Source organism: Scyliorhinus canicula, chromosome 2 (genome assembly GCF_902713615.1).
Source record: "Scyliorhinus canicula chromosome 2, sScyCan1.1, whole genome shotgun sequence".
In the NCBI taxonomy this organism is placed as follows: Eukaryota; Metazoa; Chordata; class Chondrichthyes; order Carcharhiniformes; family Scyliorhinidae; genus Scyliorhinus; species Scyliorhinus canicula.
In genome coordinates, this window is record NC_052147.1 from 223561943 (window position 1) to 223583782 (window position 21840).

General features: G+C 42.1%; 2 protein-coding genes and 1 long non-coding RNA gene across 5 annotated transcripts in view; 2 read left to right on the forward strand and 1 right to left on the reverse strand.

Annotated features, from left to right (window-relative positions):
- psmd14 (proteasome 26S subunit, non-ATPase 14) overlaps positions 1-9228 on the forward strand; it is a 169620-nt gene extending 160392 nt beyond the window's left edge. For both annotated transcript variants that reach the window (XM_038789661.1, XM_038789660.1), the window contains one exon: positions 8793-9228. In XM_038789661.1, coding sequence (XP_038645589.1) covers positions 8793-8891 — 99 coding nt within the window. In that variant the 3' untranslated portion in view covers positions 8892-9228. The remainder of the gene's footprint in view (positions 1-8792) is intronic.
- Positions 9229-12748: 3520 nt separating this feature from the next.
- tbr1b (T-box brain transcription factor 1b) lies at positions 12749-17823 on the forward strand. Of its 2 annotated transcripts, none has more exons than XM_038789666.1 (6): positions 12749-13697; positions 14154-14308; positions 14546-14667; positions 14932-15090; positions 15540-15601; positions 16125-17823. In XM_038789666.1, exons 1-6 carry the CDS (start codon positions 13018-13020, stop codon positions 16993-16995), a joined length of 2049 nt encoding a protein of 682 aa, XP_038645594.1. In that variant the 5' UTR covers positions 12749-13017; the 3' UTR covers positions 16996-17823. The 2 variants fall into 2 exon arrangements, with proteins under 2 accessions (XP_038645594.1, XP_038645595.1); XM_038789667.1 differs by lacking the exon at positions 12749-13697 and adding an exon at positions 13801-13815.
- LOC119961980 lies at positions 14739-16773 on the reverse strand. Its single transcript, XR_005459776.1, has 2 exons — positions 16636-16773; positions 14739-15074 (listed from the first exon to the last, which is right to left on the reverse strand). It is a non-coding gene; the product is annotated as an uncharacterized LOC119961980 (long non-coding RNA).
- Positions 17824-21840: the final 4017 nt, after the last annotated feature.

Consider the following 21840-nt stretch of genomic DNA (forward strand, 5'->3'; position numbering starts at 1 on the left):
TAAATGGGATACTCCATCAGTTTTCACTGTAGAGGAAAACAGAAGTGACAATAGAAGTCAGGAGGTATTACAATAGTTAAGATGAAAAGAAAGGAGATACAATTCCATGTGAGAACTTAAGGACACTTCATGTGTCTTGGGGGAACCACATGTAACAGGGTGCTTGAGCTGAGGTTTTCTGAGCTTGAGACAGCTGGAGTTACTGTGAAGCATCATGGCGGATGAAAGTTTCTTGGATCACGTGTTCTAGGAAGTGGTTATCCACAGGCAGGCAATGTGTGTGCAGGATTGTAGATGGGTGGCTACCCAGGAGAGTAGAAAGATGCAAAAGAAGTGCCTGGAATCTTCTGGTGTGTGTGCCACTCTTAAAACCAGTACTCGGCAATGGAGACTGCTAGAAATGACAATATGTTGAAGGAGTGCAGTCCAGCCCATGGTACCAATGCACAAACATAGGCAGAAAAGCAAAGTGTACTAATGCTATCGTAATCCGAGATTCCATAAATAGGGGGATAGGTGTTTCTGTAACCATCATCGTGAATCCTGAATGGGGTGTTGCCTTCCGGTTGACATGGTAATGGGCATCATGGAGAGGATGTAAAATATTCTGAAGAGGGAAGGGAAGAAGCTCCGGAACTTGTGGTACATGTCAATACCGGCAAGGCCATGTTTAGGTCCTGTGGTCAGACTTTCAGGAGTTAGAGTGGAAGTTAAAAATTAGGATCGCAAAGGTAGTAATCTCATGCCAGCCAGAATAGGAAGATAGGGAGGATCAATGCGTGGCTTGAGGCATGGTGCCGGAGGATGTGCTTTTAGGATTCTTCGGGTATTGTGACTAATCCTGAGACAGAGGGCACCTTTCGAATGGGACAGGTTGCACCTCAAACCAACGAAGACCAATATCATCGTTGGGAGGTTCACTACTGTGGTGGAGGAGGGTTTAAACTAAATTGGCAGGGGGGTAGATACCAACATATAGAAATAGAAAAGAGGAATAAGGATCGGATTGGATTTGTTTATTGTCACGTGTACCGAGGTACAGTGAAAAGTATTTTTCTGCGAGCAGCTCAAACGCATCATTTAGTACATGGAAAGAAAAGAAGATCCATATTCGGACAACACAAGGTACACAATGTAAATGCATAGAAACTAGCATCGGGTAAAGCATACAGGAGTGTAGTATTAATCAGGTTAGTCCATAAGAGGGTTAAACAAAAGAACAAAGAAAAGTACAGCACAGGAACAGTCCCTTCAGCCCTCCAAACCTGCGCCGACTGTGCTGCCCATCTAAACTAAAATCTTCCACACTTCCGGGGTCCGTATCCCTCTATTCCCATCCTATTCATGTATTTGTCAAGATGCCCCTTAAACGTCACTATCGTCCCTGCTTCCACCACCTCCTCCGGCAGCGAGTTCCAGGCACCCACTACCCTCTGTGTAAAACACTTGTCTCGTACATCTTCTCTAAACCTTGCCCCTCGCACCTTAAACCTATGCCCCCTAGAAATTGACCCCTCCACCCTGGGAAAAAGTCTCTGACTATCCACTCTGTCTATGACCCTCGTACTTTTGTAGATCACTATCAGGTTGCCCCTCAACCTCCTTTGTTCCAGTGAGAACAAACCAGGTTTATTCAACCTCTCCTCCTAGCTAATGTCCCCAATACTAGACAACATCCTGGTAAATCTCTTCTGCACCCTCTCTAAAGCCTCCACATCCTTCTGGTAGTGTAGCGACCAGAATTGAACACTATACTCCAAGTGTGGCCTAACTAAGGTTCTATACAGCTGCAACATGACTGCCAATTTTTATACTCAATGCCCCGGCCAATGAAGGCAAGGATGCCGTATGCCTTCTTGACTACCTTCTCCACCTGTGTTGCCCCTTTCATTGACCTGTGGACCTGTACACCTAGATCTCTCTGATTGTCAATACTCTTGAGGGCTCTACCATTCACTGTATATTCCCTATCTATATTAGACCTTCCAAAATGCATTACTACACATTTGTCCGGATTAAACTCCATCTGCCATCTCTCCGCCCAAGTCTCCAAACGATCTAAATCCTGCTCTGACAGTCCTTTGAATTTATCCTCTGACAGACCAGTTACATTTTCTTCCAAATCATTTATATATACTACAAACAGCAGAGATCCTCGCACTGAACCCTGTGGAACACCACTAGTCACAGCTCTCCAATCAGAAAAGCACCCTTCCACTTCTGCTCTCTGCCTTCTATGACCTAGCCAGTTCTGTATCCATCTTGCCAGCTCACCTCTGATCCCATGTGACTTCACTTTTCGTCGCTTAGGAGTCTGGTAACGGCGGGGAAGAAGCTGTTTTTGAATCTGTTTGTGCGTGTTCTCAGACTTTTGTATCTCCTGCCCGATGGAAGAAGTTGGAAGAGTGAGTAAGGGAGGTGGGAAGGGTCTTTGATTATGCTGTCCGCTTTCCCAAGGCAGCGGGAAGTGCAGATAGAGTTAATGGATAGGAGGTGGGTTCGTGTGATGGACTGGGCGGTGTTCACGACTCTCTGACTGACATTTCTTGCGGTCTTGGGCCGAGCAGTTGCCATACCAGGCTGTGATGCAGCCAGATAGGATGCTTTCTATGGTGCATCTGTAAAAGTTGGTAAGAGTCAGTGTGGACATGCCAAATTTCCCTGCATAAAGGAGTTAAGAATATTGGATAGTACGGAAAAATAAAGTAGTACTGTTTAAGATTGGTGAAGTTTGACTAAGAACTACAAGGAATACAAATACATGTTTAGAATAGATTTATGTTAACACATTAAAATGTGGTGAATGGCGTTGGTGAGCTGTGAGTGCAATATATGTGTGGGAATATAATGTAGTGACAATAAAAGAAATGATGAAAATGGTGAAGATTCGGTGCTTAATATTCAAGGAAACAAAGGGCTCAAAAAATAAGGAAGGAGAAAAGGAGGTGGGAGTGGCAGTACTGATTATGGAAAATATCATGTAGGAAAGAGAGGATATCCTTGAATGGTCCAGGGCAGAATCCATTTGATTTAGAGTTGAGAAACAAAAACAGTACACTACCAGGAGGATATTCTATAGACCTCTCAAAAACTGAGCGAGAGAGAGAAACAGATCTGCAGGGAAATCACTGAGATGTGCAAGAACAATGGAGTGGTGATATTGGGGATTTTTAAATACACAAACATTGATTGGGATAATATGAAAGGAGAGAGAGGAATTTCTGAAATGTGTTCACGTGAACTTGCCTAATTAGTAGTATGTTCTCAATCCAGCTAGGAAGGAGGCATTGCTGGATCCAGTGCTGGGAATGAAGTAGGCCAAGGAACAAGTATCTTTGGGACAGCACTTGGGTATGAATGATCATCATGTATATCGTTAGGTTCCGATTAGTAATGGAGAAGAGGAAGAAACTATTTAAAGTAAAACTTCTCAATTGGAAGAGGACTAACATGAATAGGATGAGGGGGAATCTAGCTCGGGTAAAATGGAACCAAAGATTGGCAGGGAAATCTATTGGATCAATGGGTGATCTTGAAAGAGGAGATTTTTTAAGTAAAGGCTAAGGTACATTCCATCAAAAGGGAAAGAATGGGAAACAAAACCATGACTCCTTGGATGAAGAGAGAGATTGAAAATATGATGATACAATAAAAGAGGGCCATGATACATGTAAGTGAGTTTATCACGCAAGAACCAGGTCAAACACAGTAAGTTGAAAGGAGAAGTAAAGAGAACAATAAGACTGGCAAAGACAGAATATAATAAAGAAGTATGAGGTGATGTATTTTACCAGAATAATAATAATCACTTATTGTGATTAGTGGGCTTCAATGATGTCAATGTGAAAAGCCCCTAGTCGTCACATTCCGACACCTGTTCGGGGAGGAACGGGAATTGAACCTGCGCTGCTGGTCTTGTTCTGCATTACAAGCCAGCTGTCTTAGCCCACAGTGCTAAAACAGCCCCGAGGCTGGAATAGAAATAGGCAATATATGCTGATTGACACAATTTTCGCAGTAACTTCATTGCAGTGTTAATGTAAGCCTACTTGTGGCACTAATAAAGATTATCATTAATTTGAAGAGTACAGGAATAGGTGGACCTTGGAGTTCATGTATATCTTTGAAGATAGCAGGACATACTGAATGAACGGTTACCCACAAATATGAGATCTTGGGCATCACTAATAGAGATATTAGGCAGGACTTTCCCTTCTGATACTGAGTGCAGTGATAGAGACAGGGGATGTTTCAGGCTGTGGAGGCCGCTGGGAATTTGTGCAATCCTGGCCTCCTTAATTATACAGTCCGGCGGGGGGGGGGGGGGTTCCCGATGTATCGCGCGGCGGGGTGGGCTGGATGGCGCAACGTATCCAGACGCCACTTTTAAAAAGGTGCTCAAACAGCAACCTATCCAATATTGAGGGAGGAGAATGCACAAAGAGGAAAGAGAGATCGGGCACCTACCGTCCGATCCAAGTCAATGTTGAAGTCCATTGCATTCCCCAACAGCCCGGCATTGTTAAAATAGACATACCTCCCCGCACACCCATTCTGCCTATCGTTGCATCCCCTCAAACAACCTGCAGCATCCCTTTGCCCAAAATCGCCACACCTTCATCCGCCTACCCTGCAGGCTCCCACTGCCCCCTTTACCTGTCACTACTCTGCCTTATCAGTGGTAGGTACCATCAGTATTCCCCCCAGGAACCCTCTGTCCCCTGCCTCTTGGGGAAGCTTAGATGATTTTTCTTGTAGTAAAGGAGAATGAGGTGAGATTTGATAGGGCTTTATACAAGGTGATGACAGGGTTAGATAAAATAGACAAAGATAAGTTCCCATTAGTTGATAATGCAAGGTCTTTCAGATACAGTGTAAGGACTAGCGGACACAGATTTAAAATTTTGGGCAAGGGATGCAGAGGGGGTGTATTGAAGAACATTTTTTCACAGCAATTCATAATGACTTGCTACTTACAAGGGTGGTGAAAGTGGAGACGATCAATGATTTTAAAGGAAATTGGATAAGCACTTGAGGGAAATACACTTGCCAGGTTACAGGAAAAGAGTGGGGAAATGGACAGACTGGAATGCTCCACTCAATGGGCCCAGTGGCCTCCTTTAGTCTTGTAATTATTCTGTCTCAATTCATGTTTTTAAGAAACATAGCAGTTTGTGGAAATCTCTACACTCAGTGACAGTAACTTCAAAGTTTTGCATGATTCTGTGCATGTTTGAACTCCGGTAGGGCAGCATGATAGTGCAGTCGATATTACTGCTACCTCACGGCGCCGAGGTCCCAGGTTCGATCGCGGCTTTGGGTCTCTGTCCGTGTGGAGTTTGCACATTCTCCCCGTGTTGGGTTTCGCTCCCACAACCCAAAGGTATGCAGGCGAGGTGGGTCGACCACTCTAAATTGCCCCTCAATTGGAAAAAATAAATTGGGTACTCTAAAATTTTTTTTTTTTAAATGTTTGAACTCCGAAAGTTGCTATCGGTTTTAGTGGAGTAATAATGGTGAGTGCTGTTAGTTTCATCATCATCCAAGCCAAAGAATTTTGATTTGTTTTTTTAAAAAAAAGACATGCATTTATATAACACGTTTCATGACCAAGATGGCCCAAAGAGCTTTAAAACTTATGGCATACTTACGTTTAGTCATTGTTGTAATGTAGGAAATGTGGCAGCCAATTTGCGAGCAGAAAGGTACCAATACCAGTGAGCTAAAGATCAGGGGCGGGATTCTCCGACCCCCCACCGGGTTGGAGAATTGCCGGGGGGCGGCGTGAATCCCACCCCCGCTGGCCGCCGAATTCCCCGGCGCCGGAAATTCGGCGGGGGCGGGAATTGAGCCATGCCGGCTGCTCGCAGCGCCCCCCCCCCCCCCCCCCCCCCCCCCCCCGGCGATTCTCCGCCTCGAGATGGGCCGAAGTCCCGCCCGTTCTATGCGGGTCCGGGGGGCGGGGGCAGCGCGGGGCGATCTGGCCCCGTGGGGTGCCCCCACGGTGGCCTGGCCCGCGATCGGGGCCCAACGATCCGCGGGCGGACCTGTGCCGTGGGGGCACTCTTTTCCTACACACCAGCCGTGTGGTCCTCCGCGATGGCCGGCGCGAAGGTGAACCCCCCCCCCGCGCATGCACGAGGATGACGTCAGCAGCTGCTGACGCTCCCGCGCTGGCCGGCGGAGTGCCTTCAGCCCCGGCTGGCGCAGTGCCAAAGGCCTTCCACACCGGCCGGCGGGGCGCAAACCACTCCGGCGCTGGCCTAGCCCCTGAAGGTGCGGAGTATTCCGCACCTGTGGGGCGGGCTGACGCCGGAGTGGTCCACACCACTCCGTACCACCGGGACCCCCCGCCCCGCCAGGTACGGGAGAATCCCGCCCCAGATTTTTTTCCCATCAGTGTTAGCTGAGGGATAAATCAGGTGCTGTTATGACATCTGTAAACTCCATTTGAGGGCAGATTAGGCTTTGATTTAGATGGCACCTCTGACAGCGGAATATGAGGCAACCTAGATTATGTGCTTAAGTCTTTGGAGTGGGACGTACCCACAGCTGTCTTACTGAGGTGGCAGTGCTACCACAGCCAAAACTGGCACCCCAGATAGAGCAGTGAGAACATGGATCTCGCTGTACATGGAAGTGGTTGAAGCAGATAACTTTTCATTTAAGATGCTACTTGATGTGGACATGTAGGAGAAGGGAATAGAAGATTATGGGGCAAACACAAAGAGGTAGAGTGTGGGGGAATTTGGTGGAGTACGAACACTGGTGTAGATCAGTTGGGATGAATGGCTTATATATGTGCTGTAAATTCAGTATGTTTCTATGAACCATGACGTCTGGCTGTCTATTTCCCCAAATGTTTTGCTCTTGCTCTGTGATGCCATGTTTCATGTTGATCTTCTCCAAACTGCCGTTGTCATAGATTCTGCTTTCTAGACCCCAGCGCTATTATTGTTTTGACTTAATACACTAATGAATGGTCACTCGTTTTTCTTCCCGACTAACCAATTCAGCATGTGTGGTGATCATGTTGTAAATGTGCATCCCGGGAATACTTCAGTTTCCATCCTATTGGTATTATTATTTCAGAAACCTTGAGCTTGGGGCAGCAGAAACATACAGGACCTCCCATATCATGCAATTACCACACAACACAAGATTCAACTGATTCCATCCTTCCTCCCCAACCAATTTTTCTTTTTCCTTAAAGGTTTATTAGAATCATATACATCAAACTTAAATATCAAACATTCACCTCAAATATAATATTGAAAAGCTATATCTCAAGGTTGATTCCCCCATTGAGGCTAAACCCTGGATTCCAATATCTTTTTGACAGTCCACTAATCTGTCACTACTGAACTCCAATTGATACTGTGATAACTTGCATAATTGCCCCAGGAAAATAACAAATCAAAATAACTTGGCACGTTAGTCCACAGACGAGGTACAAAGTAAACAAGTTTAAACAGTCCTTAATATTGAGCAGCTAAAATTAAGTTAATTAAAGTCAAAAGATAAAAAGGAAATTCTGTACCTATGGCCCTATCACTTTAGCTGTCGTCTTCTCTATCGGTCATTGGGGTCAATACCAAGTGAACAGAAACCCAGAACAAAATGGTTAAGTACTTTTACTGACAAATATTGTGTGGGAGGAAAAGCTAATTATTCAGAACATTAATACTCTTTGGTGAATTCTAAACCAGTGGTTGTCAAACCTTTTTGGCTTATGGAACTTTTTTCAAATGGATTTGTAATCATCGACCTCTCCTCTGTCTGAATAATAATATAAACTTCTTATACATTACATTCTAAATTTAATGTTCATCAGTGTTTTGTTAAAGAAACATGCATAAAATTTTGCCAAATGTGAAAACTTTTATGTTACTTTCAATTGAAATGTTCTAATTTCCGAAAAATGTCTCTTCAGTACTTCACGTGGCACTCCCCTGTTCTTCCTGGAGTGGGAATAGGCTTGGTGGTTCCTTTTGGGAATGCTGGCTCCAGTTATCGCTCTATCTCCCGTCAACTCACTGCATATCTGCTGAAAGTTTCAGGGTTCTTTTCCAGTGTCCACCTGGCATTGGCTTACCAGGATCTCGTTATCAAGTAAATTAGACCCTCAGGCTTCACATCAAACTACCTGGTGAGCAACTTCTCACCTGTGCCACTTGAGTGGGTGAATTAAATCAGCACACGACCACAGCGTGTACCCTGACCTTTGCCAGTGCAGCCTCCCCGGACAGGCGCCGGAATGTGGCGACTAGGGGCTTTTCACAGTAACTTCATTGAAGCCTACTCGTGACAATAAGCGATTTTCATTTTTTCAATGTGTCCCATTAACATTATTTTGCAGACCTCCTTAAAAGTCTCTGTGGATCCCAGATTGAGAAGCACTGTTCTAAACTGTAATCCAATCTGTGAAATGTGGATCCATTTGAATCCCTCCTCTAGGCTGCTGTCTGAGATGTAATCTGTTATCTAGAAGCATGAATGTTCCTTTTCAAATCCAGAAAATAAAAGGCCTTGATTTTTATACTTTAATTGCTTTGTTTGTAAAAGCTGCAAAACATTTTCACAGTTGCACTGTATGAAACTGGTCTGCTAACATGTTATTGAAAAATTGAGGCATTATATGACTTGTTCTAGATGCCATTTTAGAGTACTTGAAATGTAAATGTTACAATAAAGTTGAGAATCTAGATAAGTATGATATTTTCAGAAAAGTATTGCTTTGCTTGAAAAATTACCTATTTGTTTGATTACTTCTATCCTTGATTATTTCATAGGATCCGAAACGCCATTTGGAGGAGCATGTGGATGTTGTGATGACTTCAAATATAGTGCAGTGCCTAGCAGCCATGTTGGATACAGTTGTATTTAAATAGTGAACTGTAATATTATTAAGTACTGATGCATTGCTATATTTTCATTTATTGTATAGTTTATATTGAATGACTTGTAATGCCGAGGCTGCTAAAGGCTTTACTTATCAAAAGCATAAGACATTCGGCAACATGAGCTGTGAGCAACCATGCCTGCACCTGCCATTCTTGCTTTTGAATCAGTTTTCAAGGATCCAAACCTATTTCCGTCTTACTTTTCTTTTTTGTAAAAAAAAAATGAATTTTGATCTTCATATCTAAGTTTGATTTTTGGTATTTTGTTGACGTCATTTTCAATTTGTTGATCTTCAACTATCAATAAAATAAAGTTAGACCTGTCTTTGTATTTGTACTGTAACTCGTCAATGCCACGAAAATCAGACTTGGGCTGTCTAAAACAGATTCTGTCATTTTTTTGAAGACTTCAAAATGAAGTGCTGCAGGGTTTATGTAGCGCCAAACCTCAATCAGGCAAACAAAAGGAGTTTACATTTCTCTGAGCTTTCCTGGTTTATGAAGAGCTGTTCAGCTCTACAGAGGTAGCACATGTCTAACACCTCTAGGGTCGTAGCTGTGAATATGGCAGATGCTAAGGTCAAACTAGAATCTCGTCTGTGAAGAATGACATTTCTCAACCAACTGCTTGGCACAAAGAACATTAAGGTACATTAACCCACTAATTCATGAATAAGAGGCGCACAAGATTATTTTTGGGGGAAAATGTTATCTGTAGTGATTAACCTTGATACAATCCAGCCATAACTTGCTAAGATTGGCAAATCTGAACTATGATACTGCGACCATTAGATAGGATCATATTTTAAAATTGATTGTGCCACTTAGTAACAGCTTGATGGATTTATATTTTCAGGAAAAATTCGAGAGATATACTTCTTTAAATGTATCTTTGAGTTACAAGTCACACACTCAGTACCGGTTACACTCCTGCATGATCTAAACATTTAATTATTTATTCTAATATTGAATTTACTATTTCTGCCTGGAACAAGGAACAAATACAGCGATCTGTAATTGAAATGCAACTCCAGAAAAACTAGATAATCATTTACAAGATCGCCAGATTTCGTCACATTAGCCATCATTATTATCAGAGGTGTTTTAACTGGAGTAAAAGCCAAAATTCGGGGGTAAAATGACAACTTCAGTGGGAATGTAATTTTTGTATTTAATGATCCACGTCTGGGTAATCCACCGGCGCTTTCGAGATTGGGAATCTATGTATTCTTGTTGATGAAATCAGTTATACGAAATTTGACTTTTTCCTTACCGTTTGAAGAATTTGTTTTCAAAAATTACAGCCGATTATTTTGGAGGTAATCGTGAAAAAAGAGTATTTAGTGGTTAACTCTCCTGTTGGTGCATTTTTCCAATACTACTAGACAGCTCAGCGGTAGTAGTGTTCGAACGTGGGACGGAAACCTCTAGTACACATTTTCAAGCCGTGTCACAGAGTTGTTGAAAATCCAATTTACCATATGTTTTATGTTAGCTATGATGCAATTTCTGATCTTAAAACGACAGTGCATTTTACTAAAAACAATCTTGCAATCGGTTTTCATTGCGTCTATTTCACTATTCGTAATGATTGTATATGTTTTGGTATTATAAAGCATAGCTCCCCCCCACCCCCAAAAATTCGCGCGAGTGAGATAATAGTACAAAATGTAATTAGAGCCAAGTAGACACATGGCAGCAAATGCTACTTGCTGAAAATTCTCATTCATTTAAACCCGCTTGCTCTTCCTTCAGCTGGTATATGTACTTAAACTCTTAAATCACTCGGGTTTAAGTTAGAATGTATTCATCTGTTTATTGTAAACCAAAAGCAAAGCGACAGTTGACAAGAAATCATGTTGAATTATTCTTAAGAGTTGGTTGTCTATCAGAATACGGTTTCCTTGACTTTAAAATGGTGAGGGGTAGCTGATTTAAGTTTACGGACCAATAAACGCGCTGGGTCTCTGGGATATAATGGCCCAGAAAGTTATTTAAACTCAACCCTGGCGTGAATTTAATCCCACAGAAATTGAGGGCGATCTAAATCTCCAATATGGAACTTCTTGCTTGGTATTGATACAGGATCACCGACATTATTGACGTTTCTAAATAAATCCCTTAAATGTTGAATTCATTTTGTTTGACGGCCGTTGATTTCTTTATCATTTCCACACTTTTCAGTCTTTTTTTTGTTAGCTGTTTTTCATCTTCGAAAAAGGCTGGGTCTTGCAGTTATTAATTGAACGATGCTAAGTGCTTGTAAATACTACATTTCCGCTCGAGTAGGAAAATTAAGCTTATCGTGGAGCTAGTGAACTCGGAATACCATTTTAGCGATAAAAACTGTCAGTGTCCACCATATCACGGGCTCTTTCACACAGAAAAATAATTGGTCCTTTTCAAGCTGTGGTGCGGAACATCACGGGGGAATTCTGTTATTCACGAGGAATAATTATTTAAAAAGGCCATTTTCATTGAGTGCAAAGCATCCCGACTCCCAGAAGGCAGAAAACACATAGGCAGATTGAACCAATAATATTTAGTAAAGTATAGACAATGTGAAATTGTTTAGCTGATTGCATTCAGTTCATCTCGGAAAAACTGATGTGCACCAACTAATCATTGCACCTGCCTTGTATTTTGCATGAATTCGAGTGAAGAAAACACTTCTGATGGGTAATTTGGTATGGTTAGTGTAGATTAGAAACCTCACACCAATGATACTTTGCAATAAGGTTATTGAAGTCGTGATGGCTGACAGTTTACAAATTGTGCATAAATCGGACATTCATGAAACAGATTAAATCCCTCATTTGCTTGTTAAACTAATAATTTGCAAGGTATAATTAAACCTGTTTTATCAACTGCTATCGATAACGTATCGCTATTTGCATGCACTATTGTGAATTACTTTAGAGATGTGTTCCAAATCGCTGGGAACGCGTGACGTTTATTTTAACAATGCAACCCTTAAGTAGCCTTGAGGATGTATCAGGTATAACAAGTTTATTCCCAGTGCTTTTCCCAGGTCATTAGAAAGGAAATGAACCGAGCACACTTGCAAAAATGTATTTAGTTCTTTACGTTTAAACATTATTTTCTAACTTCACAGTTAGTTAATATTTAAACGGATCAGAATGTCCTCCATGTGCTGAAAACATTGAATCATTAATATCAGAATCTCCGGATTTGTTTGCGGTATGGTGCTCGGTATAACTGAAGTAAGCGAATAGATAAATGTTTTAAAAAACAGTCAAATTGGCCAGTTAATACTGTTCGGTTATATTTTTGCGCTTCAGAAAGATCAGGATTTTTTAAAAGCTCACGACCATTAAAACACCCAAATACATCACTGTGCTTCATGCAAGTCTTAAATATTTCAACGTCGACCTCTTGAAATGCACATTAGCAAATGCGATATGTACCATTGGAGCCATACTATAAATTATTGTACGCAAGTATCGTTTGAACATGAATCACAAAAGTGGCACCGTCTGTAATAGTGTTGACTTGAGAGCATCGTACTTGAAATAATGATTATTCCCCTATTTATTGTTGGATACTTTTCCTGCAACTGAACTATCACGTTTAACTAGGTTTTGCTATCTAATCTTTAAATAAACAGTATTTCGGCAATACAGATGTGCAAAAACAAACTCTGAAACAATTTTAATGGGCCCTTATTCTTCGCAGTTTAACCCAATTGTATTCCGAGACTCTTCCTGGCTGTAACACTGTCCAAAAACAGGGGGAGGGAAGGTTGCTTGTTAGTAACACGCAGACTGCCTTTCTAAAATGAGATCATCTTGCAATTTGCCTTCATTGCCATTAGGACTCAGGTGATTATCCTAATTAATGTCTGTCTAATTAAATTACTGTCAGCAGTGAACCAATAGCAAGAGCTGTTTCATTAGCTGTGCAACCGGGAAGATCAAAAGTGAGTCCTTCCTTACTATTGCAAAGTGTCAATTGGCCAATCGCTTTTTTTTTGGGGGGGTGGAAGAACTAGCACAAGCCTTTGTGAGTGCTTAAAGAATTGCTTTCAAGCGGGTTGAGTTTTTGCATCTGCTGTTGAGGGTTTCTATAGGGTGAAGCGATTACTTATTAAGCTATGCAGTTGGAGCACTGCTTATCTTCATCTATAATGCTCTCCAAGAAATTTCTGAATGTGAATAGTACTTATCCCAACAGTGAGCTTGCTTTACACGATCCCATTATCTCGGCCAGTGACAACCTCGAAAGAGGTTCACCTCTGAAAAAAATTACCAGGGGGATGACGAATCAATCAGAGGCAGACAATTTTCCTGACTCCAAGGACGCGTCGGGGGACGTCCAGAGAAGCAAGCTCTCTCCTGTTTTGGACGGGGTCTCTGAAATTCGTCATAATTTCGATGGATCAGCGGCAGACAGATATCTCCTGTCACAATCGAGCCAACCACAGCAACCGACTGCTGCTCCCAGTGCTATGTTTCCTTACACTGGCCAGCATGGACCAACACATCCCGCTTTTTCTATTAGCAGTCCGAGCAGGTATATGGCTCACCATCCTGTGATCACAAATGGAGCCTACAATAGCATTTTGTCCAATTCTTCTCCTCAAGGCTATCCGACCACTGGTTACCCATACCCACAACAGTATGGACACAGCTATCAGGGAGGACCTTTCTATCAATTTTCTTCTGGCCAGCCAGGACTGGTTCCCGGCAAAGCCCAGGTGTACTTGTGTAATAGGCCGCTGTGGCTTAAATTCCATAGGCATCAAACCGAAATGATCATCACGAAGCAAGGCAGGTAAGTGGACTTTTTCTAAACACTACACTATCCTTGATAAGAAAGTACGTTTACTGACTGCAAAATGGCAAACATTAAATCAAAAGAGACGCAAGACACCGTCTATTTCTTTGGGCTGGTACGAAACCGGATTTTCTATTTCTACGAGTCTCTGGAGACGGGGTATCTATGATTTATAGTAAGAATTTATGACAAGTCCCCAGTTCCTAAAACTTCTAAAATTCATTCTTCTTCGAGGAGTTAAATGTACTTGCTCATAAATAATGCAATTTTAAGCGCAAATTGGAAGGAACGTTAAGGGATTTTATTGTGCCATCTCACTTTTATTTCTTAGCAGTTAACATTAAGAAATTGAATCGCACAGAAAAATACAAGTTGACGCATAACAAGCCTAAACACATCCCTATTTTAATATATCCGATTCATTTATTTTGATAAATGTTCTTTCTGTTTCAGGCGGATGTTTCCATTTTTGAGTTTTAACATCTCTGGTCTAGATCCGACTGCCCATTACAACATCTTTGTTGACATTATTCTGGCTGATCCCAACCACTGGCGATTCCAGGGAGGGAAATGGGTTCCTTGCGGAAAAGCGGATACCAACGTACAAGGCAAGTTGTTCAACGATCTGTCCTTTCAATCAGTGACTGGGACTATTGTTGAGTCTCAATGATTTCGGAAATCGCTTCCCAGAGTTGCCTTGTTTTCCTCGATTATCTTTAAAATTGAACCTGGTGCGTTTAAGGGCTTTGCAGTTTTGCAATCTCGTGTTCCAGATTAGGGGACATGCTTCTAGTAAAAAAAATATTTAACTGGATATTGGTTGTGTTTTTGGATGGCTTCTCCAGGCAATAGGATCTACATGCACCCAGACTCGCCAAACACAGGTGCTCACTGGATGAGACAAGAAATTTCATTTGGGAAATTAAAATTAACCAATAACAAGGGAGCATCAAACAACAACGGTCAGGTAACTGGCTTTTTGATGCAATTATGTTCTTTTTGCGTGCGTTTTCAAAAAATAATTCCAACGATAACCCAGGATTTTAAAATGTGTTTAATATACTGAAATCCCAGTGAGTTTACATTCCTTGGCACAAGGACGCTAGTTTTGACGAGATGTTGTATGACAGCTTAATAGCTCAAATATATGGAAAGCGAGTTTGCTTATCTGGCCGTGGGTCTTTAAAGACAGAAAAATGACGCATTTCCATGTCGTTTTTTTTCCTGACAGATGGTGGTTCTACAGTCTCTACATAAATATCAGCCACGACTCCATGTAGTTGAAGTGAATGAGGACGGAGCTGAGGATTCGAATCAACCCGGCAGGGTTCAGACCTTCACTTTTCCAGAGACCCAGTTCATAGCAGTTACAGCCTATCAAAATACAGATGTAAGGAACAAACTGGAAATGCAAAGCCATATCATTTAATTATTCAACTTTGTCTCAACTATGTTGTAAAATGCCTCAATTTGGCATTGAATGAAACATTAATACACACTTGACGACCACTTTTCATAAGATTAATAGTGTAGTAAAAGATGGCTTGTGGAAATCATTCTTGTATTCCTGACTTTTTAAAGATTAAATATTATAGTCATTGGCAGAGTTTGTAACGGAAGAGACTCCCACTTTGAACAAAGACCGTAATAGAACCGTGGTAGCCTCTGCTGCACTGCATGCCACAAATACAACTTTTGTACAAAGCGGTGACTTTTTCGCCGCGATTCACATTAATATTTTAAGCTGTCTGCACATAATTTGGTTGCTAAGAAACCGGAGTGACTAGTTTTTAAACAAACGTTGTGATGCATTTCTCTATCGAAATTTATATTTAACAGATCACACAGTTGAAAATAGACCACAATCCCTTTGCCAAAGGATTTAGAGATAACTATGATACGTAAGTTTGTGCTTCAATTCTTCTAAAACTTAAATATGCAGAATGGATGGAAGGACTTTCTGTTCGCGCCTACGTTCTAAATGCTGTGATTTTTTTTTACAAATGATATTAGTTTCCAATTAGCTATCAGGACGTTTTAAATCAGGGCACTTTTAACTGGTACGTAGTGTATAAATAGTGATGCTTAATTACAGCTGTTGCTTTCTGAATATACTTTCAAAAATAATTCTGTTTTTCATAAGTTAGGCATGTCTGAGATGAAGGCAGATTACTACTCGTTTTGCACTTTTTTTTAAACGAAATGTCCTTGAAAATGTTGATGGCCCACATTATGAAGTCTGCCGCAAGGTGCGTGCGTCTTCCAGGAGACCAAGATATAAACTGGACGCTGACTTAAAGCTGCTGTTGTGACTTTTTAAATTTAAGCCTCGTGTGCACTTCAGTAAATATTTCTGTTCGTGAAAGAAAGTTGGGGAGTTGAGTTCTCACTCAAGTCTTACTTCCTTCTCTCCTGGCTTTTTAGGATCTACACGGGCTGTGAGGTTGACCGGCTCACCCCGTCCCCGGGTGACTCTCCCCGGTCTCAGATCGTGCCGAGCAGCCGCTACGCCGTCACCCAGTCCTTCCTGCAGGAGCAGTTCGTTAATAACTACGCCAAGGCGCGCTTCCACCACGCTGGCCCCGGGACCGGAGGCGGCGGCGGAGGCGGCGAGCGGAGCGTCCCACACAGCAACGGGCTGCTGTCTCCACAACAAGCCGAGGAACCGGCCGCCCCGTCCCCGCAGCGCTGGTTCGTCACCCCGCTGCAGCAGCCGGCCAACAACCGCCTCGATTTCTCGGCCTACGACACCGACTTCGCGGGTAACGCCATCCTGTCGTACGGGGTGGGGGTGAAGGCGCTGCCGCTGCAGGCCGGCACCCGGCCCCTCGGCTACTATCCCGACCCGTCCGGCTGGGGGGCTCGCAGCCCGCAGTACTCGTGCAAATCGAGCTCGGTGCTGCCCTGGGCCCGCGGGGCCTCCACCAACTCGTACCTGGAAGAGGCGGCGGCGGCCGCAGCAGCAGCGGCGGCTGCGGCCGAGGGCTTGGGCCCGGGTTCCGGTCCCGGCTCCGAGCGCTCGCCCCTGGCGGCCGCCGCCGAGGACAGCAAACCCAAGGAGCTGCCCGACTCGGCCTGGATCGAGGCCCCGTCTTCCATCAAGTCCATCGACTCGAGCGACTCTGGCATCTACGAACAGGCCAAGAGGAGGCGCATCTCGGCGGATGGGCCCCCGCCTCCGGCCCCAGCCACCGAGAGTCCGTCCCCCCTCAAGAGCGAGGCGCTGACCCCCAGAGACTGCGAGAAAAATTGCGCCAAGGAGATGGCCTTTTACGGCTTCTACTCGCACACTTAAAGCCTCCCGTGGGGGGGACAACACCCGCCTGGCTCGGAAACTGTCCTTCCCTCCTCGGAAATGCCAAAAGCCAAACCTGCTGGTGCCAACATTTGAGTTTCGTTTGCTGCACAAAAAAAATGCCCATTTACTGCCCCTTTGATTGTGATAATGATGGTGCCTGTGACCATTGGTAATCCCGGGCTCGGATGCACAGGCCGGTGTTTTTGTTTTAAAAACCCTGTCAGTGTTTTAATGTGATAAATAATAAAACTGTGAAGTTTAAAAGCCGTGCGTTCACCTGTACAAACATACCATCCTCTTCCCCTCCCCTTCCCTTTCGTGTATTTCAATTGAAATTTGGGTTTTATGTAAATCGTGTCTGTACAGGAAACTTTTATTCAATTCCTATTTGGCCAACTTTTATAGTTGGGAGTCAGCCAGTTCTATCTAATCACATGTACAGATTATTTTAAACGGTAGATCAGTGGCATTTTGCGTTATTTACCCTCGGGTGGTTCGAATAAGATTTTAATGCATTCTTTTTGTAGAAACGTAGACATTTTAGAGTTTAATTCCTGAAGTTGCTGCCAAGTTGTTTAAATGACAAGAGTTCCTCTCAGAGAAAGTATATTATGGTCTGTTTGCAATAGGGGCTGGGGTCTATGACGCTTTTCAGGGTTGATATGTAAATTTTGTCTATTCTGTAAAGATATTATCGTGCTTGTATATGGGTCTACTTTCATCCCGTTCCAGTCTGTGAAGTGAATGTCACAGATACTGTTTGTTTTTTTGCCAGTTTGTATACATTCATGTGCAAAATGAAATAATAAAAAGTATTGAATCTTTGTCTAGCCTTGGAAATATTTTATTCGATCGTACAAAATATCACTTCCGATAAATTCTAATTTAGTGTCACAAGTTTGTAAATCTCCAACATTTTTATTAACTGTTTTGACGCTGAGCCAAACCACAGGTGTTAAATGCAGTTGGGTCGTCGTGAATTTCTTGTGCTTACAAATGAAAATACATTCCTTTAAGAGTTGTATTTTGATATTCAGGTGGGGTGTAGGAGAATATGATTCTCAGATGATTGCTAATGCTTTAAACATTGGAGGAATTTACTCAATATTTTTGAGTAAAAAACCACGAGAGCATGAGGTTTATATCTTAATTTTCATCTTGTCTATTGACACACGTCTATAATTTGCTTGGCACTAATATTGTACCAGCTTGCTATGCTCATAGTCTGAAAGGCCCATTACGCTTTTGGGTAATGAACTTTTAATGTTTCTATTCTTTTTGGAACAATATGCAACAAATCACCAGTTGTTTACTTTGCCTCGAACTTCAGGTAATAATTATTCACTTCCACCAGCCGAACCCGAATGCCATTTGAATCAAAATTCCTGTATTGGGTCACGCAAATCAGTATTTATTTAAATTCCTCCGTTTAACTGTGGTAAACTTTTCGTGTGCATTATTTAAATTAATTAAGCAATTTTTGCCTTGTTTTTCTTCCGTGTTCGATTCTGCTCATGTCTACTGACTGACGCAGCAGACTAACCTGTAATCTATTAGGAACGAAATATATTTGGACAGATAGGGAATTTTTAACATTTTTCTTCATGAACATCAAATACCCGTTAGAAAATAAATCTGATTTCCCTATTATCCGCAACAGGCTTTGTGCATTTGATTATTCGGAAATATCACGTAATATTTCCAGCCGCGAATATCTGTGGCTGAATTTAACAGAATAATAGAAACCCGCTGTACATTAAGTAAAATATTGCCCAAAATGAAACCTATGCATGCTTATTTATGTTTGTGGATTTAGTAGCTTTAAGCTTTGGTGGAGAATTATTACTCTGAAAACGGCAGTTTGAAATGTCCTTGATTACTTTAAAAGGCACACTAATTCGTTGTGGTACCTTTAACGACTAACTCCAATGGTACCTTTAAAAATGTTGATTCGCTTGAACTTAATAACTCTTCGACTGAAAGCAGTAGCTGATTTATGAATTGCAGCATCTTAGAATAATCTTAACCGAAACACACACAACACACAAATAAAACCAGACAGATACTAAAACTAAATGGGCTAATTACTAACCGGTGTTGTGATTTAGTAAAATCCTTCCTACAGGTCTGGCACTCTTTTACCAAGATGACAATAACTTAGCCTCTGAATAACTTGTGGAAAAGGTGATAAATTATATTTTAAAGCGAACAAGTATTTAACGGCTCTAACATGTCATTTATACCGGGAATATGTTCAGTAACAAACATTAGTCCTGAGAATTTTTTAACTTCAGCTAAGTAGTCTGATGAGTGTGACGCACGTGTACATGATCGGTATAAAGGAGAAAAATGGCTTTAATTTCTTGTCGGATGCAATGTTTCAATGTTGAGAACACAACTACAAACTCGGATCAGGACTGCTCAGCAAGTGTCCGGGTTAATTTTCTGCAATTTTTAAATTTTCAAGTATATCTAATCTTCGAACGGTTATATTTACTAAATAGAAACAGTAAATTCTGGACAAACCTAGCAGATTTGGCAGTATCTGCGGAACGAGAGAGAGAGTTAACGTTTCCAGTCTGTATGACCCTTGTACAGAATATTTAATACATATTGATGATGCAAACTTAAGATTTCAGCCGTTTCGTTTGATCGTTAATTATTTTGCATTATGTTTGGGTTCTGTCAATAAGCGACCAACACCGTCAAATCTAACAGATGTTTAGTTAGATAAACTTGACACTGGAACACCGAAATAGCTGATTATAAATATTTAATGCAGGTCAGCCTGAAAAAATAACGACCCCACATATCTGTTTTTTTTAAAAAAAGTTGTAGGATTATCCGAGAAGGGGAAATGTTGATTGTTTTTTTGGTTAATTCGCGTCACATTAGAAGTGGAGTTGGTCTTTTAGATATCGATTTACTGTACTGTATCAGGCTAATTGTCTACTGCAGAGTCTCTAGGTTTTTTGGAAGTGGTACCAACAAGTACACGGCCAGATTGCGACATTCCGTATTTGTCTATGACACGCTACCTAAAGCGAGGAATTTATATAACTGTTAACGTCTTTGTCAGGATATTTGTAAAAAGGTTGGGCCGACCAGCTAACATCTCCCATTTCCACAATTAGTGTTCTAAATGGCGTTGTACCCTGCCATCCATCTTTCGGTCATTTGTAAGCAAGATTGTGCATTCGATGCTAAACTGGGGCTGTTGGTAATGAACCCGATTATAGTCGTAGTTTCTGGTGTGAAGACCGCAAAGGAATGAATTCCCTTGAAAATATTGAAACAAGGCCATTAGCTGGAAGCACCTTATTAAATCTACTTTCTCGGTTTAAAACATAGTCTCCCACCATGAGAAGATATTGGGTTATGGGCAAAGACAACGAAACGAGGACATTGCCCCCCCCCCCCAAAATCTTCAAAGATCCAATCTCGTCGCCTAGCGTGGAGAATATGAACCCCCACCCGTATCAATACCGATTATAGTTCGATTGTGTGCAGTGTTTTAATATTCACATACCGAATGACAAAATTACTTTCACATCTCCAGTTCATTTAACTTCGTGCCACCGGCCTCACCAAATATACAAGTCCGTGTCATTCCTAATAGTTATCCTATCTACATACCGCATATTACTTTTTTTAGTCTATTGTTCTAACAAGAACATATCCCGTCAAAATAGTCGAGCGACGTCAAAGCAATCTTCCGAGCCATCTATTTGTATCAGGAGTTTCAATTGCCAGATACGAAATGCTCAATCCACAAAAGAAAACATTCATTTACTAACAAAGAGTAAAACATTCGGTATTCGACCTGTACAATGGGGCAATGCTGGAGGCTCAGACTAAAACCATGCTTCTTACCAGCACAACTTCCTGATGCATCTCCAACTGGTGCCATCCTAAATGTAGGGTATTAACTTGAACGCTTATCTAAAATCAAAGGGCAGGCATTCCATCCGCCGGCCTGGTCTAACCTCCCAGATACTGCTGGTGGATATGGTTAATGGTTAATTGCGGCCAGCAATACAGTTAACCCAATACAAAGGTAAAAAAAATGGAAGAAATCTGAAATAAAAACAGGAAATGCTGGAATACTCGGCAGGTCAGGCAGCTTCTGCGGAGATAGAAACATTAACATTTCAGGTTCATGGTTTGTCAGCAGAACTCCCAGTTAATCCCTAGATTTTACATGACAACATTGATTACACTGGCTGGAAAGTACTTTGGGACGTCATGTAGTTGCGAAAGACACTATATAAAATTATTTCCAAAAGGCCTCTGCTTCCACCCCCCCCCCCCCCCCAGGAACACCGTCATTAATTGGTCATCAGCCAAGTGGCCAATGTGGGACTGAGCCCTGAGTGTATGGTCAGCAGGTACGAGCGGCGTTGTGAGCAGCACAACTCATCATTAAACATGTGAACGTTGCCATCATCCCCCTGACACAGTATGGGAGCATACTATGTCCAACTAAATGGTGTAAAGATTCAACGGCAGCTGCTTGCTTCGCTGCAACTCAGTCACAGCAGGAACTAAGCCCTGGATATACCCATATGTTCTTACACCTGGACATGAGGTAATACATTTTGGCTGCTGTCATCCCGAATCTCAATGTTTCATTATGAGTTTGTCACTTGCCCTCAACGTTGTTGAATGATCTCCACAAAGCCATATCCATGATCTCGACGTTTGAAATATATGTTAAAACACATATTATACGCATGCTGGAAGCGCACTTTGTGCTGTATAAGTATGACTTAAGGTGCATTCTTGTCTGAAAATGACGAATTGACCAGGTGTACCCGAGCTTTTACCTGACTTTCAGTAATG